At 38.2% G+C, this 17,406-nt stretch overlaps 1 protein-coding gene across 1 annotated transcript in view; it reads right to left on the bottom strand.

Moving 5' to 3' along the window:
- The window catches only part of tenm3 (teneurin transmembrane protein 3), a 275,510-nt gene that overhangs the window by 95,494 nt on the left and 162,610 nt on the right, over nucleotides 1-17,406 (bottom strand). Inside the window, 3 exon segments of the mRNA XM_051889778.1 lie at nucleotides 714-952; nucleotides 3,433-3,531; nucleotides 11,386-11,614. Of these exon segments, the coding sequence (XP_051745738.1) occupies nucleotides 714-952; nucleotides 3,433-3,531; nucleotides 11,386-11,614 (567 nt within the window).

Genomic DNA, 17,406 nt, shown 5'->3' with positions numbered 1-17,406 from the left:
TAAATGAATATTTTAAAAAAATATTATATATTATAAATTGTAAATATATTATAAAATTATACATATTATGCATCTTTAATGAAATAATTATTTCAGGTTTCAGGGTCACCTTGGCAGGATGCATTCTAGTGTTCAAACTGAGTGGAACAGAACAGAAAGAAGAGGTTCCAAGAGGTTTTTTTCTTAATACAACATCTTAAAAATGCACGATAATGCAACAGGTAAAGGTGTTCATCTGCATGTAGTAGCGGTGCTTAAAAGGGGATGAATTTAAATATGCAACTTTTTAGAGAGGGTTTTACTGTCACATGTATGTTCAGTTTAGTTTAGTTCTGTCATGTCTGCATTAGTTCTCATTATGGGTGTCTGATTAGTTAATCTTCGTCTAGTTGTTCCTGTTTTACTACGTCTATTTATACTCCCTGTTCTGTTCAGTCCTTGGTAGGTTATTGTTTATGTGAACGTGATTTTTCTCTTGAGTTGTGTCATTATATTAAAGACTGTGTTTTCACACCATCTTCTTTGTCATGCGATTTCTATATCCACACAATGTTACATTTACTTTGTAAAATATCTGAAAGCTAAATTAAACTGTCAGCACGCTAATTAAAACAAAATAAATTAAATGAATGAATAAAACTAGTTGACTTAACTAGTTGTTGGACCGATCTATGTGACCCAAACATACTGCAAAGCATCAGGGTTTCACCTACCAATGCAGTAACAGAGCAGTACAGAGAGCAGCACGGAGACAGCCATGGCACTGAGGGCCGTGCACCTCCATGAGCAGTACTTAGAGGACTTCTTGAACTTGAAGGCGCTGCGGGAGAGTGTGTTGCGGGGCAGGGGCCGTGTAGGGGGCGAGTAGACCGCCCCCGTGGCCATGGTGTAGCCTGGCGTGGCCGTGCTGAACAGAGGAGTGGTGCCGGTGCCTGTCTTAAAGAGAAAGTGCCTGAAAGAGAGAGAGAGAGAGAGAAAGAGAAGAACAATGAACATTTACTCTAATTTTAACAGACATTTGACACATTTAATAAGATTTTTTATTTCATTGAACAGCTTTAGGCAAAAAAGATTAATGCCAAGAATTTTCCTGATACAGTTCATCAAATCAGATAACTTTTCATAGAAAGCTCAGTATATTAAGTCTAAATGAATAGTTATAGCAGCACAGATTGTTCACAAAGCGGGGTGCAGTACAGGAAGTGAGGCGTACAACCCTCGCAACTGCCCTGCTCCTGTATGTCTCCCGCTAAGCTAGTGTCACCCTCTCCTGCTGATTGGCACTTAAAGTATGATTGGCTAACAGAAGCCCTTGGCATGTGGTAATTATGCTGGGCAGATATTACCAGCACATTTATTAAGCTGGCCCTTTCTGTTTGCTTGAACACCACAGTGAAAATCTGGCCTTCTTTCTTTTCAACCTTTACTGAACACATCTCAATCAAAGCCCTAGTGTTTGACTTTCCTTTAGCCTGCTGTGCTTCTTTGCCCAAATGAAAGTAGAAAAATGGGAAATATTGTGCGCGCGTGTGAGTGAGTGAGTGCATGTGTAAGTGGCACTTTCCACTATGAATCTGGAATCAGCTGACTGGATTTGAGAGGTGGAGAAAAAGCTTTTTCTAATTAAAAATCACCAACGGTATTGTTTCCTCGGCAGAAGAGGAAATAAAAAAAAAAAAAAAAAAAAAAAAGACTTTAAATTACATTAAATTTAGCATTCAAAGATCATATTATCCCAGGTCAAGGACTGTAGACATAGTGGCAACCAAGACTAGTTGTTTATATAATATAACTGTACAAGTCCAAATACATAAATGTGCCTTTTCTCAAGCATTTGTTTTGTATGGTGGTTTGAAATACCTATCAAATTATATTTTTTTCTTGTGGAAAGAAAGTTTTTTTTTTTTCTTTTTTCTGAAAAATTGTATATAAAACAGACGAGAAATATTAAAAATAAATAAATTATATAAGGCAATCATACAATGAAGGTAGTTGTCACCTGTACAAATATGCAAATTGTTAGTATTTTTACTTTTGTCATGAATTTCATTTCATAATTGTTTTGCTGGTTAAATTCAGCTTAAACACCTATTTTAAAATATTTAATGGAAAATTTCCGGTAACACTTTAGAATAGGGAACATGTATTCACTATTAACTACGACTTTTCCCTCAATAAACTCCTAATTTACTGCTTATTAATAGTTAGTAAGTTAGTTGTTAAGTTTAAGTATTGGGTAGGATTAAGAATGTAGAATAAGGTCATGCAGAATAAGGCATTAATATGTGCTTAATAATTACTAATAAACAGCCAATATTCCAGTAATATGCATGCTAATAAGCAACTAGTTAAAAGACCCTAAAATAAAGTGTTACCAAATTTCCTTATGACAACTTTACCCATATGCTGTCATGTTACTTTTCTGGGGAAACCACAGTGTTTAATAGTTTAATAGTTGTAGCCATGTATGAGTCTATACAGAATTAATGGTCACAAAAAAAACAAAAAAAACAAGAAATATTCACTTGATTAAAAAAGAGAAAACTAACCCCAGTCTCTCCAATATATTTATTAAAGGCCTATACTTAACCCTCTTCCACAACATGAAATCCCCTCCTTTTGTTAAACAAAACAACTCACAAGCTTGCAGAGCTAAGCAATTCTCTAAAACTGCATGGTTGTCTGTTCGATTGCATTCTTTATGTTGACAGAATGACCCATGAAGACATTGAACAATGGAACAAACAGATGATTCGAGCTGCGATATCAAATAACACTGAGCACTAAATCCAATTAGCGAGACAATTCGACAATCTCTCTGCATTCTAATGCAGCGACAGAGAGAGAGAGAGAGAGAGAGAGAGAGAGAGAGAGAGAGAAACTGTGCTCTTGTTTTATTGCAGTAAACAGTTGCTGCCAACTCACTGTTACTCCAATATTATCAATCAACCCAATCAAAGCCAAGATGCTGTGCAAGGCAGTCAGGATTTAATCTAGTAATGCAGGAATATCAATTAAAGAATTAGACAAATTAAAATATTAAAGGCTGTGTAACTTGATTTATGCAAGTGGCGAATCGATTAGCATATTAGTGGATTTTTATTGCAACTTAATTTAGAGCAATTATTCCTAAGCAAGTACCAGTGTCAGAATCGGCTGCCAATCAAATGCCTCTTGATAATTTACATTCATTGGCTAACCGAACAAGGGAAAAGAGATATACGATAGGTGCTTGGGTCAGTACATGACCGCTTTGTCTAAATTCGGTTGGCTCAATATGGGACTTTGTCCATTTGGTTGGCTCAGCGCTGGCCTTCTGTTTGGGGGTGGCTGTGTTGGGGTGGGGAGTCTGGAGATTTAGCACTTTGGTTGGCTCAGTGTTGGGCTTTGGCATCAGCAGCTGGCACCATGAGAAAACTCAGGAGCACATACCCGTCCCCATAGCCGCCCTCGTGGCACACGGGAGGGAACACATCCATCTCTATTAAGTTGTCATGCCCGTTTTCAAGAACTGCTTGCTTTGCTAATTTTCTACATGAGAAAGACAAACAATTAGAATAAAGGTCGTCAGTGCTTTCTGGTGATGAGAGACAGTCAAGGTATTTCTAATTATGAGTTTGGCAGCAAATCCAAAGAGAAAGAGCTTCCCAGACGGCAGTCACTCATAGCTGAATGTACACCGAATGAAAGACAGGCATTCACACACGAACCCACACATATGAAAAGACTCATAAAATAAATATACTGCAGTTTTATGTTTGATGTATCATTCTGTTTTCGTCTAAATGGAAGCACTAACATGCTCTGATAAGGAGGGAAAATTTATTATGGTGAATAGAGCCACAGAATTACTCAAGCGCGCTGAATGACTGTAAAGTGTTATTGGTAGGCTCTCTACTTCCACTATGAGCTAAGTGTGAGAATATATTAATTACTGTACTTCCTCTATAGACAATAGCATCCTCTGAGAGAGGGATGGGTATCTCTAGAGATAAATATAATCTGAAGCAGTGGTTTTCAATTGGTGGGTCGTGACCCTGAAATGAGTCACAGATCTGTTCTGATAGGGTTGCGGGTAGCAGGAAAAAAAAAAAAAAGCTAAAGGTCAAAAACAAAATGCAACTAACCTTGTAATTGCGTTTTGTTAGGATATAAAAATAGGCTAATCAAATTATGTGAGGGAGAAAACAATGCTTCCCATATCTTTTGTTGTTGACATCAAAGGCTGTGCATGTATCATCCTACTGTATTTGGATGAAAATTCATCTGTTGCTTGGTAGAAGATTGTGAAGCAAGTTAAATACCAACATGGACAGGTTGTGTGACAAGCCCTCATCCTCAAAAAACATTTTCACTTTTTCAAAAATGTAGTATTGTGCCAGCCAAAGACCAAAAGGTAAAACCAATTGAGAACTGATCTAAGTCATGGTGCAATATAGAGTTTTTCATTCCTCTCCACGAATTTACTTGTTGGATGAAAACTGATGCATGGGATTCCAAGAGTAATTCGGTATGACTTTACACATAACCTTTTGGTTTTCCCCGCATAACACCACTATGACCTACGCTCTAACCAACTCACCCTTCTGACCTCATAGCAGGAGTTCAAACCTTTACTTCAAGTTTTTACAACAAGTGACTTGCTGACATGTAACTCAATAACATGACTTGACCATATGTTCGTCCGTCTTGAATTACACTGGCCTGCTTTTATACAAACCACACAACAGTATTTAAAATCACTTGAGTAGTTTCAAATTCATTTTTTGCCCCATTTTTGAGACAGTGAATAGAAAAAGACAAACTCTGGGAACTGTAACACTTGAAAGACCTATTTACTGTAAGTCACGTTGTCATGAAAATGATAAATGTTGCATTTTATTATGATTGCTGACAGTTCATATGGCGTTTATAGTCATTTAACATGGGGTTTTATCACAGTTAAAGGGATCATAGCAATAATTTGGTGGTGCATGCTTGAAAATAGTTTTTAAATAAATGCTGAGATTAGACTCCGCAGTAAAAATGTTAATATATAGTTGGTTCGCCGCCCACTTAAACGAGAGATAATAGAACACACATGATGAAAAAGAGATAAAATCTCCAGCTGTAGTATCTGTGGACTGACTGGGGCATCTGTTGTTTAGGTAGGACAGGAATAACGTTCCTTTGACACAGAAGACAGCGAACAGGGATTTCTGAGCATGAGGGACGGGATAACCATTGTTAATTGATTACAGCAGGCATGACATCAGGCTGGAAATTGCTATGCTAATCCATGTATCTCCTTTCACGTTTGTCATCCTCTGACAAATACCTTCACAGAAGATTTTGGAAGAGCGAACGTGTAAAGGAACTGGAAAATAACTTAACAATGGTTATATACAGTGGCGTAATCGAAGATAGTCTACTTAAAAGATAATACAAATTTAAAAATGTTCAGTCATGGAATTAGTATTCGACACAGTGAAACATTTAGATGAGTTATAGTGATGAACTGAATAATGTGGAAACAGAATTTCCTAATCTTCTGACAAGGACCTATGACCTTCAGAATAAATACACACTTCTTTTACATCGCATTTATGCTTCAATCGTGCTTAACCAACAGCCCTGTGCTTCACACTTTTGAAAAACTACATCTATATTCAATCTACAGCAGATATATCTATAAACTAGATCTCTCATAATAAACTATAGTAACAGGCCTGAATGATGTTAAAATTCATATTTCCACTCCACATCACAGTATGGAGGCAGAAAAAGATAGAACAAATGCAAAAGACTAAAAAAAAACAAAAAAACATCATAACCTCTATGTGAAGGAAAATGCAAATAGAGGCTATTGTTATTCTCAAGAAGCCCATTCTTTCAATGCTGCCTGCAGTGTATTCTTCAGCAATGCTACTGTGAACATTTGCAAGTTATACAAGTGACAAAGGACAAAGTATCAGTGCTGAATGATCCATAGCACTTAGATAAGCCTGTACTGAGAGGCATCTCACAGTTGCTGTGTGTTTTGTCTATGCGGATTGACCCTGACTGTTCCTTGTTCGTAACCTGGGGGTGTAGATCATAGATAAATTAACAAAACATCTGAAGGCTCTTGACAGTTGGGAAACTTGGCAGAATGGTGTGTGATTATACTCTGCACAAAATCCTTTATGAGTCATCAGGCTTTCATACTTGTTTTTAATTACAATAACACCTATTGAAGTTATATTGATGGATGCTGCTTTAATGACAATCTGTGGCCAGTTACATAAACTGCTTAGACTAGTCTTAAAAGTTAATCATCTCATTTTTTCTTAAAGACTGCTCTTTAACTTTTTAAAGTCAATGTCGTTCCACACCCGTAAGACCTTTGTTCACCTTCGGAACACAAATTAAGATATTTTTGATAAAATCCAATGGCTCAGCGAGGCCTCCATTGCCAGCAAGATAATTAACACTTTCAATGCCCAGAAACGTACTAAAGACATATTTAAAACAGTTCATGTGACTACAGTGGTTCAACCTTAATGTTATGAAGCGACGAGAATACTTTTTGTGTGCCAAAAAAACTAAATAAAGACTTTATTCAACAATACCTAGTGATGGGCGATTTCAAAACACTGCTTCATGAAGCTTTACAAATCTTTTGTTTCGAATCAGTGGTTCGGAGCGCGTATCAAACTGCCAAAGTCATGTGATTTCAGTAAACAAGGCTTCGTTACGTCATAAGTGTTTCGAAATTTCAGTGGTTCACCACTGGGGGGCATGACTTTGGCAGTTTGATACACATTCTGAACCACTGATTCGAGAAAAAAAAAAAAAAAGATTTGTAAAGTTTCGAAGCTTCATAAAGCTGTTTTGAAATCGCCCATCACTAGATATTGTTGAATAAGGTCGTTATTTATTTTTTTTGGCTCACAAAATGTATTCTCATCGCTTCATAACATTAAGGTTGAACCACTGTAGTCACATGAACTGTTTTAAATATGTCTTTAGTAGCTTTCTGGGCACTGAAAGTGTTAATTGTCTTGCTGGCAATGCAGGCCTCGCTGAGCCATCGGATTTTATAAAAAATATCTTAATTTGAGTTCCGAAGATTAACGAAGGTCTTGCAGGTGTGGAACGACATGAGGGTGAGTAAATAATGGCAGAATTTTCATTTTTGGGTGAACTAACCCTTTAAGACGCAGTCTTAACATAGTGGTTAAGTTTATGCAACTAGCCACTGATGTCTGGTTTTGTTTTGAAGCAATAAATCCCTTCAAAATACTCTTCTAAACCACTTACCAAAGACAAAGACAATAAACAAAGTAAAGAATCAGTAAATGTTCATTGTGCACTTTCTCAGTTTATTGCCTTTTGCTTGAGGAAGTTTACAGGAGATTTGTGTAAGACTGGCTTTAATTACTTTTCCTCCTTATAGCAAGAATGTATCTACAGAAAACGAGCTTTTGTTATCAAACGCAATGAGCACTTCTTTCTCTCTTGTGATGGTGAAAGTCGTGAAGTCTATCTTTAGCTGTCTAACCTCTGAGGCGTGACATGGGAACTGACCTATGAGTCAAAAGTGCTTTGAGATTCACATGGGGGACTCCTGTGTGTGGCTGATGTGCACTTTGCTGGTTATCTCCACATGGAGAACAGCTTGAAAATAAAGCCGTTTTGCTATGTGCAAAACTGAAATCACGGCCAGCACAGAGTATGTTGCGAGATGCGTTATTTTGCCTAGAGCGAGGTTTTGGAATGTCAAGTGCTTCAGTCTCTCCCTCATTTCAAGATAAATCCATTACCACTCTATCACGAGCAGAACATGTAGTTAACAGCCTATAAGAAGCAAGAATTCACCACGCATTAAACAGGGATAATAGATTATCGGCAGTCAAATGAAAGATAGATGAAATTTGAAGATGATCAAAAATACAATAAAACAGATGTAGTCAAAAATGAATGATTACCCACATTTTTATCCATATGCAAAAGGAACAAATGGACAAAAATGTGGGAAATATGTTACTCCCTCTCAAATAGTCTATCAAAAAAAAAAAAAAACTGTATTATACAAATTTGTATTATATAAATCTGATGTATAATATAACATATACAGTAATATGATATAGTAAAACTTATTTAATCTAGAAAATCAGTAGCTGGGCACAAATTTATGGATTGGAAATGGAAATCCTGGAGTGGATGGGAGGGTCCAGAAGCAGGTTCGCTAAATGCCTGATTTGTTTTTATATTTGAAATGCTCAGACACTGAATGCGGAAAACATCCTTGTGCAGAGATCTTGAGATATTTTAATCAGTTAAGGACCGGCAGGTGTCTCAAGAGGCTTCTCATGTTCCTCTTTTCCCCACTTTAACAGCATCATCAAATAGCGTAGAGAGTAAAGACAGTAGAGTGAGGTAATTGACCGTACGAGAGCCAGAGTCATGATCGTTTAGACTCAATTGTCTGTTTAGCACAAATTGTGCACAAATTACAAGAATGTGGAAGCATATGCTCAGATGTGATCTGTATTTCACCACATGGTTCATGACAATGTCAATAATGGCTTAAAGGTACAGTCAGTAATTGCTAAACAATGCCAACCTGAGCCCCGGGAACCAATCGTTCATGCTTGTAAACACAGGGAAGTGCAGCATATAGGAAATGTGTCGTCTGAGCAATTTACTAACCGCCTAACAAATTCTGAATTGTTCCTCTAATGAAATTTATGTAAAACAGCTACAAAATAATGTAAAAAAATAACTTAACCGGGTACAAGTAAATTAGCACGATGCATTTAAAGTCTGGACTGTGCAATTTTCTCCAAAGGCCAATGCAGTCTACTGATTTTTTTTCTTTTCTTTTTCATTTCTTCAGCCAGAACCTTCTGCCTCAAACAAATCAATGGACTTGTTCAGGGACACATGTTGTGAAGCGTTTGCATTTCCACTCTCTGCCAGCACATTTTCATCCATTTACTAGTGCTGATGTTTTTCATTATTTTCATCTAAACTTCACTGTTGTGCCTGCCGAGGAGCTGGATGTTTTGTTTATTTTAACTCTAAAAGTCAGTCTGTATCATGTAAACAGTTGTTAAGTAAGCTCCATGTCTAACTTGGAACACGGCACCTTTTGAACCAATGCTGCCACGCAGACATTGTGTTTTTGAGCGTAACTGAACGAGTGTGTGTTTTCAGAGTGTTTATTTGGTAAGAAGATGCAACACCATAGTTGGATTTACAAGCATCTGTAAGTGTCAGAGTGTCAACCTACTGACTGTGTGTGGTCCAGTTTGGTCTTCTTCAGTGAGATCTCACGTTATAAACAGACATTTAAGCTCTCTTGCTAATATCTACAGAAATCTACATAATTCTTTGTCAGTGTGAGTGGAGGAGTGCCAAGGATAAGGTTTCGAGGATATGGTGTGACCACTGAGACAGAGAGAGAAGAACAAAAACAAACAGCAGAGCGAAAGTTGGAAAAGAGACAGAAAGCAAAACAATGGGGGTGAACAACAATGGACTAAAGTGCAGACATCTTGCTGTGGTTGACACGACATAAAGCAAAAAAGCAAGACGACCACATTGTAAAAAAAAACCAAAAAAACAAAAAACTGAATACAGTATAAAGTGAGAGAGAGAGAGAGAGAGAGAGAGAGAGAGAGAGAGAGAGTGGTGAGGAAAACAGAGAAACAGAGGGAAAGACCATAAAGGAAGTGTAGCTGCTGGATATTCCTGTTTTGTGACCACTGTGTCCATGTCAAGGGCCATGAAGTGAAACTTAAGGGTGGCGGTGCAGAGGCAGGTGTGTTATTCCTGGATCTCTTAACACCATGTTTGCACTGGCACTCATAAAATATAAATTCAAAAGCAAGCCACTCATCAGAACCTGCATGCCTATAGCCTATTATTCAGGGTACATGCCATATTTAATTTAATGCAATTAGAAGGATGTGAGGGCGATGTACAGTCTGTTTAATGGGTTGACGTAACCTATTTTTTGTCCACTGTATTGTCACAATACCAATATTTCAGTAGCCTATACCAATTGAGGTCAATAGAAATTTCCAATATCAATTTCAATACCATAGTAAAAACTGTTAATTTAATTTTATTAAATTAGGTATTAAGTTAATATTATTACATACTAATATATAAATATTACTATAAATATTGATGGCATGCAACCTTTAAATATTTCTCAAAAAATGAAATGATCTATTTTTAGCCTATTTTTGTCTGGTTTATGTATGTTGTCTTAAGACAAACCAGCTGTACTTACGTGAAACCTTTTCAAAAAGCATATTTTCATTAAGAAGTGCATTTGAGCATTTATGCGTGAAGCCATATTACAACATTACACACTACCTGCACTGTAGCAAAATACTGTAGAATGGTGCATTTACTTTATTTCAGTATCATCTTGGAACCAATCCCTCCCTTGAACAAAGACGATTTTCAATATTTTGTTGGCCAGATATTGCAGTACCATTAGCCAGTGAACGGACTGTACGTCTGTCCCTCAAAGCCTTGCTCCCATTTACATCAAATTTAATATGCTGTCTATCCAGACTAAGGTCTATGGCTTTCAGGCTGTGGAGAGGAATTGAGGCCGTCTCCCTTTCTCTTGACTGCCTTTCATCAAGTATTTTTAAAGAATGTCAGTAAGACATTTAGCACAATGACAGCATCACTTACCAAGTGCTCCAAAAAAAGTTTTTGGAACGACCGTTATTTCTCTCTCTGCACCCACCCCCACTATCTGTCTCAGTGCTTATATCATGCAGGATGAATGAAAGGAGTGCTAGGTGGTAACATCCCTTAATGGGGTAGGCTTAGACATTATATATACAGTGTCACTAGAAAGAGTAGATCAAAAACAGAGAGAGGCCATTATGGAGTTAACGTTAAACCCCCCCGAAACAAAGCGCTCCCTTCTGCTAGTGTTTAAAGACCCCTCAGAGTATCCTCCAAGCTTACAGCCCCACTGATTTATGGGGGAAAAACAACCAAGACGTATCCTCCCCTATGCTTGGCGAAGCCTCAGTCACTCACGCTCTTGGATGTTAGCAGAGTCAGCAAAAGCACTTTTTGACACTGCCATATTATAAACCATTTTGTGAGACTGATGATAAACAGAAATCTTATTTTGAGCGATGACGGTCAAAATTCATCTATGAATGATAAATGTAAAGTATACTATCAGGCTTGTTAGTATGCCTACTTGTTAACTTTATACTTGATGCATTATAAAATAAAATCCATGCAGTCACACTGTTTTGAGACAGATATGAAGGTCAGGTGTTTTGCTGTGTGAGCAATGTCAAATAAAAGATCGGTCCATATCACAGGTCACACTTTGTGGGATGTTACTGTGCTGGTGTGTGTGATTGCGTAACTGACCTACTCTCCAGCGGCACATTGCTGCCCAGGACCCAGCTGTCCTGCAGCGGCACTGACTCGGGTGTGGTTTGCAGTTCGGCGGGGAGGGCGGCCGGAGGGGCCGGGCTCACGTTCCTGCGGCTACTCAGAGAGTTGTGGTTCAGCGCCGTCACCGACGGCTGCTGCTTGTGCGGAGGCGGCACTGGTGGCAGTGTGGACTGGCCCTGCTGGTGCTGATTGGATGGTTGATCTGCGGAAAGAATCAAACGAAACTGGGTTAACCAATGGCGAGGTGGCGTAGTAACACTGTGCAGATGTAATCAGTTGTCCTTGGTAATTAATCGTGGCAGTTAGGCAAATGTGTCTGGATGAATGTGCTTTTGCCAAAGAACATCTGGGACATATTACAGCAGGGTGATGATGACTTTAACCATTTAGTACCCACCCCCACCAGCTGTCGAACTGCTGAGTATATGATGACAACGACACATATGCATGCAATCATACACATATAAGCATATGATCGAGAAGATTAAACATCCACTTTCAGATGTGCCGGGGACCCCGGCAGCTTTTTTCTGTCATAATTGCAATAAATCCACCCTTGGGTTTGTTCAGAATTGCACCATGTTAACGAGAAGTGTATGAAGAAGCAGTGTTTTGAGTAGTGGAGATCGTGAGCGGAGTAGGCGCTTCATTGCCTGAGCTTAAAGGGTTAGTTCACCCAAAAATGAAACTTCTGTCATTAATCACTCACCCTCATGTCGTTCCACACCTGTAAGACCTTCGTTCATCTTCGTAACACAAATTAAGATATTTTGATAAAATCCATTGAATAAGATATATTTTTTATCCTCCATTGAAAGCAACAAAATTACCACATTCAAGGTCCAGAAAAGTAGTAAAGACATTGTTTAAATAGTCAACGTGACTACAGTGGTTCAACCTTAATGTTATGAAGCGACGGGAATACTTTTTGTGCGCAAAAACAAAACAAAAATAATGACTTTATTCAACAAATTCGTCTTTCCCCTTGTCATTCTCCTACGCTGTTTACGTTCAGCACTTCCAGGTTCTACGTCATACTGAGCTGGCATTCGGACGTAAACACGGAAGCTCTGCAACGTAAATAGCATAGTATTCTCGTCGCTTCATCAAATTAAAGTTGAACCACTGTAGTCACATCTATTTTAAAATGTTTTTACTACTTTTTTGGACCTTGAATGTGGTAATTTCGTTGCTTTCACTGGAGGATAAAAAAACCTCTTGAATTTCATCAAAATATCTTAATTTGTGTTCCGAAGATAAACGAAGGTCTTATGGGTGTGGAACGACATGAGGGTGAGTAATTAATGACAGAAATTTCATTTTTGGGTGAACTAACCCTTTAAGACTGCATTTCAGATCTAGATCATCACAGCTGAAAAATGCCTAGAAAATCTACTTCAATCTTAAAATCAAGTTTATTTATATTTATTGTACTGTACAGGTAGAGGCAAAGCTACAGTATGTTTACTCCTCATTTCCCCTCTTTCTTAGCAACTTTCTGTCCTTGTCATCTTTCCTAGACCCTGTTTTCAGTCAGTCTAATCCCAAGTGGACAATGTTAAATAGAGGTGTAAATGGGGTCTAAAACATTTGAGCTTGTCCACTTTCGACCACTTCCAGAGATAGTCGAAAACAAAAAACCTACTCACTGCCCACTGACCTCACCAAGTGACCACTTGTAATCGGATCACTGAAAATACATCTTTACACCATGTGCAAACAGGGCCCTAAAGGCTTTAGACATATATTATACTTAATGTGTATCAGTGCCGGAGGCACATAACCTTAGACACTTAACTTTAAAATGCACTTTTGCAAACTCCTTAAAACACAAACTTGTCTGGTTGAAGCACAGAGGTGAGAAAAATAGGAAGGTTTAAAGACTGACTAAGCTGTGTACTTAGCATTAGCCTACAACTAGCTACATCGACTTAGAATCAGGGATCTTAAGCGGCATTTATCACATCGTGAGGGATCACGTCCTCATCTAAACCTCTGGTGAGTCAAATCTAGAATGAGAAATTGAAAGAGAGAGCAAAAGATTATGTGCTGTAACTTGAGACCACAAAATCCTTTTTCTTGAACATAGATAAGATGAAACACAATGATATGCATGTGCAGCAGCCTTTCCAGAAAGACAAAACCATTGCTCAACTTCCTGCGCTCTTCTGTGTTACTCATATAGCCTTCTTTGATGGCAGTTTGATACAGCAGGGTCGCTATAAGAACTAAGCAGAATAACACACAACAAGTACACTGTGGCTGAGAAGCTTCTGGCAGATTTGGACTGCAGCAAAATAATTCTTCTCTGGTGTGACAAGGCCATTTCATGGCGTCTTTGACCTTTTCTAGTGGTGCCTGTATGTGCCTGTTTCATTCACTCTTATCTCCTGTTTCTCTCTTTAAAACATCTACAGGCTTAAAGACACTCACGCTAGCAAATTACAGTACAGTAGGTTATAAGAATGTTTTGACAAGGGCTCTCTTTGTGCCTTTTCTTCACTTGTTTCGTAGTCTGAAAACCCAAAAGCTGTCACTGTGTAATCAGAATATTAACCTCTATTTGCAATCTGTAATCCTCCAAAATGTAAGATATTAAATATGCTTACTGTAAATGTAATTTTACTTATATATGTAAATATTTTCTGAATAATATTTTCATAATTATGGCTTTATTACATTGCCAAAATAAAAAGCTATTATTTATTACCAAATTCTTAATATTTGTTTTTCTCACACAGTAAAAAATGATTGTGCAAAATATACAAGAAAATTTATGAAAAGTTTGAAAACCCCCTACTGTAGGTTGTTCAAGGTTGCCAAGCAACATTGGAACTTGCCACATTATTATAAAATTCAACAGATGTGTGGTCACACTGTCACAGGTGTGCAAGTATGCATACATTTTTTTTTACAATGGCTTCAGACGTACCTAGTCAGATTCAGAGGTTGAATTTTCTGCAAAAATAACACTATTGCAATATATAATGTTAGCATGATATGTATGATTTTTGTCAAACAGCCCACCCCTAATGATGATGTGATTTTAGCCCGGCGGTTCAGGTGAGTGTGGCTGATCATGAATCAAAGAGCTCAACGGAGGATGTTCTCACCACCCCCGCAGTATACTGGGATACAGTGTGCTCTGTTCAAGTAAAAATGTGATGTGCTGAGAGAATAAGGAGAGTACGAAAGGTTTGCTGAGAGGCTGAAACAAGAAGACAGGTGTGGTATGGATTGCTTAAGGCAACACATAGATACATGAGTGCAAATCTGTTGGGAATCACAACACATCTAGCTTCTAGCTTTTGTCTGAGGGCTGTACACATGTACGGTATCCCCCCTAAAAGTCATCCACACAAACACAAAACCTCAGGATGGGCTGTAACCCACACACACACACACACACAAAAAACAAGGATTGATCTATTCTTTGACCAAAACAAAGCAAGTACCTGAAACCCAGAGGCAGTGAGAGTGCACAGACAGCTTTCAGATTGGATTCTCATAACATACTCGAGGGAGTGCTTGCATACATTTCCATAGTCTGGGTGTACTCGTTCCATTGGGTCCTATCTACTTTGCAGCTGCTGGCTTCAAAGAGCACAACAACAAAATCAAAACAATGGAGGAAGAGGAAAGAGGGACCGTTGAGCCTGTTAAAATTCAATTTCCAGCCTCCTCTGCAACTGATGGCGCATGGTACTACTCACTCCCATGATAATCAGACTGTCAGACACACAATCCTTGCTGGAAAGGTGCTTTTCTGTACTCAATTGGCTTTTTCCCCCATAAGTAAACACAACTCTATGTGCTTCCTGTGTCATTATGCCTAAGGATAGGAAAGATACACTTTCAAAGAGGGGTGACAGAATTTTAGCCCAAAGAACACAAAGGCACACTGTGGCTTGCAGTCTTCTGAGTTTGGAAGGAAACATTCCAATAAATAATACAGCACTGAAACTGTTTAGAGCACATCTACAGTATATAGAGGTTAACCCAAGAATCAAAGAACTGAGGTGGGACAGGCAGTCTGACATATAAACTACATGACAAATGGCCAAAAAATAAATAAATAAATAAAAAATAAAATTCTGCTAGAAGATATAGACTCTTACATGTAAACATAGTTTGTGCTGAGGTTAATAGTTGGCCTATATGGGTGTTGCTTAGTTATACAAACAGTAACTACAGTAGGTTTAACATGTTTCATTTCATATTTAATATATTAAACAAGTGTAATGGTGCATTGGCCAAAAATGTATTTTTTTGTCTTGTTTTCCCGATTTAAAAAAAAAAAAAATCAACACAAGAGTTGCATAAAATAATAAGAATTGTTTTGTTTTCAGAGAATATATGTGACATGTCGTGTTATTTTGAGTTGACTCAAAAGACACAGTGGGACAAAAAATTTGACAGATTTTAGTATTTTTCTTTCTATCTCTAGTTTTTATAAAGTCTCATCTTTTATATTTTCATCTTCATGTTGATGTCTTAATTATTTAATGTTTGAAAAAAATATTCTCAATAATAAGGGTGTATGACAGCCCAATTAAAATGATTTCATCTCAGCAAAGGTTTGGAATAGAAAGAAAGCTGAAAGAGATTTTTATTGCATAAATCATAATTAAAATATTATCAGGAAGCACTGCCAAATTGTTTCTAAGGATATATCTAACCAAATTTTTACAGCAAACGGGATAAGAAAAATAAACTCAATTCAAGATATGATATATTTACAGTACTATATTGTGAGAAAATCTTATCTTACACAATTTAGCTAAACAAGTAAATCAATCTTAGAATGTTTAAATATATTTACTGGAAAGCAAGACCACTGATTAATAAAATTGGGTTTCGCAGTGCAGAACCATAACTAAGATTTCTCAAGTAAAATAAAAGCTTTCAAATCTTCGTTAAGACCTGAAGCCACATGATACAACAGCAGACATCAAATTTTATTTAATAGTCTCTGGCTGTTTCTTGCCAGGCTAGCAGAAGTTGAATGAAATAAAGAGGGAGTAAATGAAGTGTAGGAGGAGACGATCATGTGTGCTGATCTGACACACTCAGCATTTTCAGCAATTGCTCACCTTATCTCCATTTAATATCAAGGGAGAAAGTTACATAATGTATTTAGATATACAGTACGCTTACAGACACACACACAAGCTCAAACACACACACAAAAAAAAATGTGGGGCGACAACTTTATGGCTGTTCTCTGAGACAGCTCTCCAATACGTCTCAATTTCGCTGCCATATGTTTGCAACACAGGTGCCATTCCAGAGCGTGGATGGACATTTGTCACGCAGCAGGCCCTGTTAGCCCCATCACGTCTGTCGCTCTCCAGGGACTCTGCATACAGACCCTTTACATGCCCAGTAACACTGACTTAAGCCCGCTCTCTGACCTCCAGGCCTGACCCCTCTCAAAAGCCAATCCACGCTCAGACGTCAGCCTGCTCTGGTCTCCTCTGGTGAAGGGGAGTGTAACCCAGTCCGTGTCTGGCTACGAGAACATAGTATTTGGAGAGAAGGCCTGGTCATGTCAGTCCCTGACGATGGATGGGACAGATGCAGGTTTTATGGCACCGAAACACGATCACTGATGGATGACCCTGGCTGCTGTAACTCATGGGACGTGGCTTGTCATGCTCATGTGCAGCAAAAATATTTTAAGAGCCATTTGATTAGGATTTCACAGGCAGACCTGAAATTACAGCCAGTGCAGTTTATCTCTTAATGGGGTTGAGTGATAGCTATGAAAAAAATAATAATAATATCGAAAGTGCTGCTTATCTGTACCAGCACATCTCGGGCCTGAGCTTGTATTTCAGAGATGGTTCATCAGCAGACATCTGACCTGCAGTGGATGCGTGTGTGCGGGAGACAGTGTGTGCAAGGAAACGGAAACACTAATGCCCTAACACCCAGAGTGTCAGTGCTTATATCCGCACTGTCAAACTCTAGATTACCTCACATGTCCTTCAC

Source organism: Ctenopharyngodon idella, chromosome 1 (assembly GCF_019924925.1).
Source record: "Ctenopharyngodon idella isolate HZGC_01 chromosome 1, HZGC01, whole genome shotgun sequence".
NCBI classification, from domain to species: Eukaryota; Metazoa; Chordata; class Actinopteri; order Cypriniformes; family Xenocyprididae; genus Ctenopharyngodon; species Ctenopharyngodon idella.
This window is presented reverse-complemented; position numbering and strand designations above follow the sequence as displayed.